The sequence below is a fragment of the Nicotiana tabacum genome, chromosome 22 (genome assembly GCF_000715075.1).
Source record: "Nicotiana tabacum cultivar K326 chromosome 22, ASM71507v2, whole genome shotgun sequence".
In the NCBI taxonomy this organism is placed as follows: Eukaryota; Viridiplantae; Streptophyta; class Magnoliopsida; order Solanales; family Solanaceae; genus Nicotiana; species Nicotiana tabacum.
Window position 1 is genome coordinate 87510671 of NC_134101.1, and position 12014 is coordinate 87522684.

Here is a 12014-nt window from a genome sequence, read left to right on the forward strand (position 1 = left end):
GCCACCTAGCTTGCCAGCTGTGCATCTCGTGTTTCATGTGTCTATGCTCCGGAAGTATCGCGGAGATCCATCGCACGTGTTAGATTTCAGCACTGTCCAATTGGACAAGGATCTGTCATATGAGGAGGAGCCGGTGGCTATTCTAGACCGGCAGGTTCGACAGTTGAGGTCAAAGAGTTTTCCTTCGGTGCGTGTTCAGTGGAGAGGTCAGCCTCCTGAGGCATCGACCTGGGAGTCCGAGTCCGATATGCGGAGCCGTTACCCTCATTTATTTCCCGACTCAGGTACTTCTTTCTTTTGTCCGTTCGAGGACGAACGATTGTTTTAGAGGTAGAGAATGTGACGACCCGATGGGTCATCACCGTAGTTCTTCCTTGTTCCGCGCTTTCGAGGCCTTGAAAACCTCGCGTTTAGTTGCTTCGATTGGCATGCGCAGTTCGGGCGCGTAGCCGGAAAGTTTTTATGTTAGAATAAGTGAATTATGTGAAACATTTGATGAATTTTGGTATTAATATGCATAATGTTGACTTTGGTCAACATTTTGGGTAAACGGACCCGGACCTGTGATTCGACGGTCCCGGAGGGTCCGTAGAAAAATATGGGACTTGGGCGTGTGCCCGGAATCAAATTTTGAGGTCCCAAGCCCGAGAAATGAATTTTTGAAAGAAATTATTTTTCTGAAATTTGATATGAAATTTGAAATGAAAAGGAGTTAGAAAATATAGGTATCGGGCTCGTATTTTGGTTCCGACGCCCGGTACAAGTCTTAAATATGTGTTAAGCACTATCTGTAAAGTTTGGCTAAAAACGGACGTCATATGACGTGTTTCGGACTAAAAATGGAGAATTTGAGTTATGAAAGTTGAAGAAAGAAAATCATGCGTTTGAGGCTTGATCCTATGTATATGATGTTATTTTGGCGATTTGATCGCACGAGTAAGTCTGCAAGATGTTTTTAAGGTTGTGTGCATGTTTGGTTTGGAGCCCCGAGGGCTCGGGTAAGCTTTGAATGGGGCCCGGGAGGTCTTGGACTTAAGAAAATGCAGGTTCAGGTGTTGCAGACACCAGCGCGGCCGCGGTCATTTCCGCGCGGTCCGCGCTGGAGCCGCGCGGCCGTGATGCATTTTTATGCGGTCCGCGTGGCTGAGTCTGAGGGCTAGGGTTTCAGGTCAACCAGCGCGGCCGCACACCAAAACAGTGCGGTCCGCGCTGGAAGGGTTCAGAGAAGCCCCAATTTTTCTCCCACTCGGCGCGGCCGCAACATATTTTTGTGCGGTCCGCGCCAGGTCCTCAGAAAGGTATACAAGTTCGGAAATCTCAGTCATTTTTCACTTTTCAAAAACCCAAAACCTAAGAGGCGATTTTCCAAACAACTTTTCTTCTCCAAAACGATTGGTAAGTGATTTCTAACTTAATTTCTTTATCCCTTAACATCTTTTAACATAATTTCAACTTCAAATCAAAGATTTTCATGGGGAAAATGGGGTGTTTTGGGTAGAACCTAGGTTTTCTACAAATTGAGAAGTTGGACCTCAATTTGGGGTCCGATTTAAAAACAAATCATATATTTGGATTCATGGGGGAATGGGTAACCGGGTTTTGGTCTGAACTTCGAGTTTCGACCACGTGGGTCCGGGGGTATTTTTGACCTTTTTGGAAAAAACCTTGAAAAATCTATTTTCATGCATTGGGGATGATTCATTTAGTAATTATTAATGTGATTAAGTAACTTATGACTAGATTCGAGCGGATTGGTGGTGGAATCAAGAGGTAAAGCTATACTAGAAGCGTGAGTTGAGTTTGGAGCATTCGAGGTAAGTGTTTGTTCTAACTTTGGCTTGAGGGATTAGGATTTGGATGTTATTTGCTACGTGTTAACTGTGGAGTACGGTGTATAGGCATGGTGACGGTTATCTATGAACTGGAGTCTAGCATAACCGTGAGTCGTAGTTGCTTTTAAATTCGAAAGATGTGAAACAGTTGAGCTAATTACTTGCTAATATAATTATGAAGTGATAGTTGAGAAGCAGATGAGTTAAAGAAGGAAGTGTGGTATTTTTCCCTTGTCGGGACCTATTGTTGATTTGTTCTCCCTTGCCGGGATGTTTAATCTTGTTGTATATTCCCTTTCCCCGATTGGTTGTGACTGATGATTGGGTGAGGAAGAGCGATTATGCACGAAGGGTCTTTCTGTGCCATGTTTTGATAATTATGCATAAAGGATCATTTCGTGCCATGTCTCTAACTATTTATGCACGAAGGGTCTTTCCGTGCTATGTCTCTAATTATTTGAGCATGAAGGGTCATTCCGTGCCTTGATGTGAGAGTTATGTGAGGAAAAGCACGAAGGGTGATGTCGTGCACTATATTTGACAGTTTTGGTGAGAATTGAGAGTAAAAGCACGAAAGTTGGTGTCGTGCAGTTGTTGATTCACTTGCTCTCTTTCATAGATGTTAATTATTCAGTTTTCCATCTCTCTGTTCGTTGGTCTTATATCTAAATTATTACACCCCACAGCATGTCCCCTCCCTATTATCTGTTTAAATTCTGTATATCTTTCCGTTGTTGCACATATATCTGTACATGTTATTTGAGGTAGGTCCGGTCTAGCCTCGTCACTACCTCGCCGGGGTTAGGTCAGGCACTTACCAGCACATGGGGTCGGTTGTGCTGATGCTACACTTCTGTACCCTTTTTGTGCGCAGATTCGGGAGTAGCTTATGGACCGCAGTAGCAGTAGATTGGGAGCGTGCCTTCAGTCCAGAGACTCCTAGGTAGTTCGCTGGCGTGCGTGGGCCCTGAGTCTCATCTATTTTATTTCTGTTTGTTTTCATTGTATCGAAGCAGACTCCTTATGTATTTTCTTTCAAACTCTTATTTGTAGTAACTTATAGTAGTCCGTGAGTATTGTGACACTAAATCTTAGGTAGAGGATGATGTTAATTTTTCCGCATTTTCGTTCATTTAATATTAAATTAAGGCTTCCGCTTGAATTTATTGTTTTTATTATTATCTTGTTGAAAATTAGTTGAAAAGGTATGTTAAGGTTGGCTTGCCTAGTTCCGACAGTAGGCGTCATCACGACTCCCGATGGTGGGGAATTCGGGTAGTGACATATAATATTAAAACTTAAGAGTTGGAACGCGTTTACCGAATTGCCGAACAACTTCTTGAAAATTGAAAATCGTTGAAAACTTGAATACTTCAATTCACCAACTTCACAATTTTTCACGAAATTTCAACAATAAAATAAGCAATTATAGTAGAGAGATTGAGAGAGATTGATGAATTGGTGAGTAAAAATGAAAGAATGAGGGTGTATTTATAGTTGAGAATTGGGAAAAAGTGTAATTATATAAAGTTTGGAGTTAAAATAAAGTTTGGGGGCCAAATGGCTATTTTTGAAAGTTCCAAACGGTCAAAATTACAGCCCAACGGCTACTTTTTAAATTTTTGACTGTTGATATTTTTTTTAAAAAAAAAAAATTTAAAAGTAGTCGTTAGGCCCGGTAAGACCGGCCCAGGCCCGCCAGCCGGTCCCGGGCTTAACGGTCCAGGGCTCGTGAGCTATTTTATCATACCCGGCCCGCCAGCCGGTCCCGGGCTTTTTGCACCATTAAGGACCGGCCCACCAGCCCCGTTTAGCCCGTTAGGACCGCGGGCCCGGTCCGGTCCCGATCCCAGCCCGGCCCACCATACAGCACTATCATTGAATAATAGGTGGCTTATACTCTTCATTATGGGAAAGACACCACATTTTTTTTTTTGAAGAAACACAAAGTTTATCCTGCTGAAAGCTTTGTTTGAAGCCTTAGTTCCATCTTCTTGGGGATTAACGATGATAAATATTCATGAGGTCCCACTTAGCTTATTTATCCTTTTTGTCACCATCCTCACCCTCTATTGTTCCTTGAATATATGATAATATCCTCTACATTCCAGCTTTCCCCTTGAACTTCTAAATACCATCTAACAAGCATATAAAGCCATTACTTCAAATTTGCACATTCTTGTGCAACTGATCTGAGTGGTCTCTCTTATATCTTGGTTACACTTTATATTTTCCAAGGTGCGTTAAAATTCTATAATCATGTTAACATTGGTAGTATCTAATGTAAACTGCCCTAGAGTGGTCTTTCTTATTCCTCGATACTTTTGAGGTTTTCACTCTTGTTTTACACTTAATGTGATTACAAAGGGGGTTACAAATTTAATATTCAGTAGTTACCCCTGCTCTTTTGTTTCTTACACTTCATATGGTTATTGAAAAGCTTGAGTTGCTGATTGAGTATCATGAGAAAATTAGAGGAAAATGACAAAAACATGGTTTAATCAAGTCAGGGTTTGTTACTTGTATGGGGCCATTGACAAAAGAAGTTGAAGTTGTAGCCATACACAAAAATTCATGTTCGACTATATTTGGGAAAGAAAGATTGGAAGCTTTTCGCATATTCTCTGAAGCAGTGACGGAAAAATACAATTGAAATGCCAATATCAAATATGCTTGGTTTGGTTCTTCCAAAGAAGAAATTGGTAGAATTATTTCTCATGGATTTTCTAGAACTACAGAACCAAAATCTGGAGAATGTTTTAGCATTGGTGTTTATCTTTATCCAGCAAATTTCGATGGGTTATTATCAGCAGTGGAAGATGAGAATAGGTCTCAGAAAAATACGTAAGTTGAAAAAGCTTACTTCATGATATTATTCAAAGGCATAATGGTCTTACGACACTCTAAGAGATTTTATTGACGTACTTCTCATGCATTGCGTTCATGTACATGAACTCATGATCAAATGGCGTTATATATGCGTATATATGTATATTATATGTATATGGGATATGGAAAAAAGTTATGGCATTATATACCCACCACCTACCTGGTCAGCTGGTATACATTGATGATTTGCTCACAGTGGCCGAGATGATATGATGGGATGCCCTTAGAGGCGTGATGATGTTATGGCGTTATATACGCATATATATATATATATATATATATATATATATATATATATATATATATATATATATATATATATATATGTATGTATGTATGTATGTATGTATGTGTGTGTGTGTGTGTGTATGTATGTATGTATATATATGTATGTATGTATATGTATGTATGTATGTATGTATGTATGTATGTATGTATGTATGTATATATGTATATGGGATATGGGAAAGGTTATGGCATTATATACGCACCACCACCTGATTAGTTGGTATACGTTGATGATTTGCCCACAGTGGCCGAGATGATATGATGGGATGCCCTCAGAGGCTTGATGATATTATGTACGTACAGACGTATGCGCCACATGACATTTATATGCATATGCATGACATTATAAATATTTTATAATTTACAAAGCTATCCAGACTTACAGGTATAGATAATTAGTTTTACGAGCTTTCATAGTAGACGAGATTGGTTTCAGCCAAGGATCGGTAAGACTCCACTTCATTTTGAGTGCAGCCGAGTCTATGAGTCTTCGTGTCAGAATTTTACTACAGACTTATGGGTAGGCCGGTACCCTGTCCCATTTGATATCAAATAATCTTAGAGGCTTTATAGACACAGAGGTTCATTTTGTACAGTATGCTAGAGGCTTTGACGGCCCATTTGTCTTCATGTTTTAAGAATGATAGTTTATTGATACAATGTTGCTCACTTACAGTTATACAATATGAGTTATGGCCATGTGGGTCCCTGATACATTATGAGTTGTGACCTATGTATGTTCCAATTTGGTCGAATAATCATGAATTACAGAGTAGTTCGCTCGGGCCAGTGCGGCACCGGGTGCCAGTCATGCCTCCCCAGGTTTGGGGCAGGACAAAGTGGTATTAGAGTAGTTCTGTCCTAGGGAGTCTACAAAGTCGTGCCTAGTAGAGTCTCACTTATGAGTGTATTGCGCGCCACATTTATATTTGAGAGGCTATAGGGTATTTAGGAAATGTTACCCTTCTTTTGTTTCCAGATCGTGTCATAGAGCTGAGTCATAAGAAGTCAGTATGAAGTTTTCGCCAGATTTTGTATGCACCAGAGTTGCAGGTATCGCAGTAGAGCTTTAAGGCGTAAGGTGGAAGGAAGATTATGAAAGAAACAGAAGATACTATGCGAGATTGAAAGGTAAGTCAGGTAAAGGTGAAGAAGATACGAGATACTCAAATACAAAAGGTTGTGAATAGCCGAGACTACAGATATAGTTTGGGTTTTAGTTTAGTTTACAGAGGAGACCCTAGTGAAAATTTCGTAAATCTGTAAGAGTTAACATTCGAGGGCGAATGTTCTAAAGGAGGGAAGGATGTTACACCCCGTACTTTAATATTAGGATAACTCGTAGTAATCCATATGAGCTTGAAGGGATTAAGAAAATGAAATTATTTGCCTTAATTATTTAAGAACCAAGAAGCACTGTAGTAGAAAATGTGACTGATGTTGGGTATATAAAACAATTTCGTTCTGGATCTATATAATTACTTAAATCGTAGGAGAGCTCAAACCAAGAAAAATGGACATGAGAATCGTCTCTTTACCTACGAATGGGAAGAAATATATGGCAAATTGTGGGACAATCGAGCCATTTAACCCTTTTCTTAAAGTTCTATTTTGAAACTTATAAAATGTTTCACTCTTGAAACTAGAGTGTCTAAAGAATGAGTTCTATTGTTTTTTTTTTTTTTTCAAATTAGAATTGTCTATAAGAGGGATTCCCCTCATCACTGATATGTGCCAATGCTGCTAATCTATAAAGATAGAGATAGCATATATATATATATATATATATATATATATATATATATATATATATATATATATATATATATATATATGAATCCACTAGTACAATATAAATAGTCTTGTAAGTAAATGACAAAAGCAAAATTAGAAAATTGTTCATATATCAACAAATACAAAAAAATATTAATAATAATAATAAATAATAAATAAAATAAAAATCATCCAATCTGTATGACTATTCAAATCTTAAATCAATCATGAGGTTATAAAAGATTTGTAACTATATTATTATAAGATCTCGTAAGTTTAACAACCTTGATATCGTTATATTATATTAATGTGGTATTTTCTTTTAAGTGAAATATTTTAGTAAAAATTTTATAAGTATAATTTTGGATAGTTACCATTATTACTATTTTCGAATATGAATTTTGAGTAGAGCATTTTGTAAAAAAAAGTTTGATAAATATGATTTTATATAATTATTAATATTACTTCTTTAAATTATACTCATGATAAGAGAAAGTTTATGAGATTTTCTTTATTGTAAAGATAGAAATTATTTTCTTACAAGAAAAGAAGGTTATCTTTTTATCATTTTAAGAACTAAGCGTACCAAAATTTGTACTCTTTATATAAGATTAGGAAAATTTGAAGTGGAGAAAATATATGTATTTTTTTACATGGATGTTTTAAATAATAATGTATGTATGAATTTATTTTACAGGGTATCACATGACCATAATAGTACGGTGTATAAAGTGTATTATAGGAAGTTGTATAAAGCGTATTAAAAATAAAGTAGAATTTTAAGTGACTTTAGATAAATTCTTAATTATGTGGGTAATTGATTAATTATCAGGCAAAGAGACATTACCTAATTAATAAAAACATTGGATAATGTTTAAACCACCCCAACACGTGGCAGCCCCCAAACCTCATGACTCTTAAGTCATTGAATAATAGGTGGCTTATACACTTCATTATGGGAAAGACACCACAATTTTTTTGAAGAAACATAAAGTTTATCCTGCTGAAAGCTTTGTTTGAAGCCTTAGTTCCATCTTCTTGGGGATTAACGATGATAAATATTCATGAGGTCCCACTTAGCTTATTTATCCTTTTTGTCACCATCCTCACCCTCTATTGTTCCATGAATATATGATAATATCCTCTACATTCAGCTTTCCCCTTGAACTTCTAAATACCATCTAACAAGCATATAAAGTCATTACTTCAAATTTGCGCATTCTTGTGCAACTGACCTGGAGTGGTCTCTCTTATATCTTGGTTACACTTTATATTTTCCAAGGTGGGTTAAAATTCTATAATCATGTTATCCGTGGAAGTATCTAATGTAAACTGCCCTAGAGTGGTCTGACTTATTCCTCGATACTTTTGAGGTTCACTCTTGTTTTACACTTGATGTGATTACAAAGGGGGTTACAAATTTTAAATTCAGTAGTTACCCCTGCTCTTTTGTTTCTTACACTTCATATGGTTATTGAAAAGCTTGAGTTGATGATTGAGTATCATGAGAAAATTAGAGGAAAATGACAAAGAACATGGTTTAATCAAGTCAGGGTTTGTTACTTGTATGGGGCCATTGACAAAAGAAGATGAAGTTGTAGCCATACACAAAAATTCATGTTCGACTATATTTGGGAAAGCAAGATTGGAAGCTTTTCGCATATTCTCTGAAGCAGTGAGGGAAAAATGCAATGGAAATGCCAATATCAAATATGCTTGGTTTGGTTCTTCCAAAGAAGAAATTGGTAGAATTATTTCTCATGGATTTTCTAGAACTACAGAACCAAAATCTGGAGAATGTTTTAGCATTGGTGTTTATCTTTATCCAGCAAATTTCGATGGGTTATTATCAGCAGTGGAAGATGAGAATGGGTCTCAGACATTTTATTGGCGTACTTCTCATGTATTACGTTCATGTACATAAACCCATGATCAAATGGCGTTATATATGCGTATATATGTATATGGGATATGTAAAAAGATTATAGCATTATATACGCACCACCATCTGATCAGCCGGTATACTTTCATGATTTGCCCACAGTGGCCGAGATGATATGATGGGATGCCCTCAGAGGCGTGATGATGTTATGGCGTTATATACGCATATATATATATATACATTTACATTTACCCATGATCATATGGCGTTATATACGCGTATATTATATGTATATGGGATATGGGAAAAGGTTATGGCGTTATATACGCACCACCACTTGATCAGTTGGTATACGTTGATGATTTGCCCACAGTGGCCGAGATGATATGATGGGATGCCCTCAGAGGCTTGATGATGTTATGTACGTACAGACCTATGCATCACATGACATTTATATGCATATGCATGACATTATAAATATTTTATTATTTACAGAGCTATCTAGACTTACAGGTATAGATAATCAGCTTTACGAGCTTTCATAGTAGACGAGATTGGTTTCAGCCAAGGATCAGTAAGACTCCACTTCATTTTGAGTGCAACCGAGTCTATGAGTCGCCGTGTCAGAGTTTTGCTACAGACTTATGGGTAGGCCGGTACCTTGTCCCATTTGATATCAAATAATCTTAAAGGCTTTATAGACACAGAGGTTCATTTTGTACAGTATGTCAGAGGCCTTGACGGCCCATTTGTATTCATGTTTTAAGAATGATAGTTTATTGATACAGTGTTGCCCACTTACAGTTATACATTATGAGTTGTGGCCATGTGGGCCTCTGATACATTATACGTTGTGACCTATGTATGTTCCAATTTTGGTCGAATAATCATGAATTACAAAGTGATCCGCTCGGGCCAGTGCGGCATTGGGTGCCAGCCACGCCTCCCCAGGTTTAGGGCGTGACAGTCACTTCCCTCGTTGGGCCCAAAAGGTACGTTTGACATATTTGCAATGAAAGAAAGGAGGGTATAACTGTGTTGACCCAAACGGTCATCACTTGCTTTAAATTAAATTCTGTGTTTCTGAGGCCTTGAAAATCTCTTTTAGAGTCACCTCGATTTGTGTACGCGGTCCGGGCGCGTAGCCGGAAAGCTTAAATGTGAAAATCTATGAAAAATGATAAGTTTTGACTGTAAAATGAATAAATTTGACTTCAGTCAACGTTTTGGGTAAACAGACCCGGACCCATGATTTGACGGTCCCGGAGGGTCCGTAGGAAAATATGGGACTTGGGCGTATGCCCGGAATCGAATTCCGAGGTCGCAAGCCCGAGAAATGAATTTTTAAATGAAATTACTTTCTGAAATTATTTAAGGAAAATTGAAATGAAATTTGCTTAGAACATGATGGCATCGAGTCCGTATTTTGGTTCCAGCGCCCAGTACAGGCCTTATATGTGATTTAAGACGTTTATGTGGAATTTGGTGAAAAACGGATGTCATATGACGTGATTCGGACATAAATCGCAAAGTTGATGTTTAAAGAAGTTTTGAGAAAATTTCATTGATCTCGAGATTTAGTTTGATGTTCATGATGTTATTTTGATGATTTGATTGCACAAATAAGTCCGTAGGATGTTTTTGAGGATTTTGTGTATATTTGGTTTGGAGCCCCGAGGGCTCGGGTGAGTTTAGGGTAGGTTCCGGGATGCCTTAGGCCTAAAAACACAGTTGTTGCAGGTTCAAAAAAGTTGCAGGTTTCTGAACCCGCCAGTGCGGTCCGCACAAAAACGTGTGCGACCGCGGAAGGGGCCCAGTGAGGTGCGCGATCGGCTTTGTTCGGTGCGCGGTGGAGGCCTGTGCGGCCGCAGTCCATTTCGTGTGGTCCGCACAGGACACTGGACCGCAGCACCCTCAGGAAGGTCTGTGCGGCCGCAGTCCATTTTGTGCGGTCCGCACAGGAGATCTCAGAGGGGTATAAATAGACGGGATTTTCAGTCATTTTTTCATTTTTTAAAACCCCAAAAACATAAGAGGCGATTTTTCAAACAACCCTTCTTCTCCAAAATGTTGGTAAGTGATTTCTAACTCATTTTCTTTACTCCTTAACATGTGTTAACATGCTTTCAACTCAAAATCAATGATTTTCATGGGGAAAATTGGGTGTTTTGAGTAGAACCTAGGTTTTTCAAAAATTAGGGATTTGGACCTCGATGTCTGATTTCAAAATAAATTATATATTTGAGTTCGTGAGGGAATGGGTAATCGGATTTTGGTTCGAACCTCGAATTTTGACCACGTGGGCCTGGGGCAATTTTGACTTTTTGGGTAAAAACTTTGGAAAATTCATTTTCATGCATTCAAATTGATTCATTTAGCGTTTATTGATGTAATTAAGTAACTTGTGGCTAGATATGAGCGAATTGGCAGTGGAATCAAGGGGTAAAGCTATAATTCAAACTTGAGTTGTGTTCGAGGCATCGAGGTAAGTGTTCGGTCTAACCTTAGCTTGAGGGATTAAGAGTTGAGTCCTATTTGCCACTTGCTTCTTGTTGAGTACGACGTATAGACATGGTGACGAGTATCTATACGTTGGTGTCGAGCATGACCGTGAGTCCTAAATTGATACTTGTTGTATTCTTAAATGATACTACGAATGCTATAGTGGGTGAATTCTTGATAATGAGTAAAGACTTAAGTTTATTTTCGTGGAAGATACTTATGATTGAGAAATGGTGATAATTGAGATGAGTAGGAGTTGAGTTAAGATTGGTTATAGCTGATTCTCCCTTGCCGGGACGTATATACTTGTACTATTGAATTCACTTGCCGGGATAGTGTAGTTTATTGTTGACCCCTTGTCGGGACTGTTATTATGATCACTGTTGGCTGTATATTTGGGACGGGCTGCACGCGCAACATTATTATATGTATGTATGGATTGGGTTGCATGCCGCAACAGGTATTATGTTGGATCAGGTTACATGCCGCAACAGATATTATATTGGATCGGTTTGCACGCCGCAACAGTTATATATGTGGATCGTTTTGCATGCCGCAACAATATTAAATGATAAGGGATCGCGTTGCGCACCGCAACAGTATTGTTGTAGCTATTGAATTGTCCTTTCATATCTTATTAAGCTGTTGTTGGATTTGATATGTTCCCCGAAGCATGTACCCCCTCCCATTTAAACTGCTTATTCATGTTTATGTCCCGCCATATGTTATATAACTGCACATGTTCGGTCCTAGCCTCGTCACTACCTCGCCGAAGTTAGGCCAGACACTTACCAGCACATGGGGTCGATTGTGTTGATGCTAAACTCTGCACTCTGTGCAGATACCGG

General features: G+C 38.4%; 1 protein-coding gene across 1 annotated transcript; it reads left to right on the forward strand.

The window, feature by feature from the left end:
- The first annotated feature begins 8286 nt into the window (after nt 1-8286).
- Nucleotides 8287-8706, forward strand: LOC142175974 (putative inactive poly [ADP-ribose] polymerase SRO2). Its single transcript, XM_075242987.1, has one exon. The coding sequence runs from the start codon at nt 8287-8289 to the stop codon at nt 8704-8706; it is 420 nt and encodes a 139-aa protein (XP_075099088.1).
- The last annotated feature ends 3308 nt before the right edge of the window (nt 8707-12014 follow it).

What these genes read in the sequence shown, in the direction of transcription:
- LOC142175974 (XM_075242987.1), top strand. Translation starts at nt 8,287, where the DNA reads ATGAGAAAATTAGAGGAAAATGACAAAGAACATGGTTTAATCAAGTCA.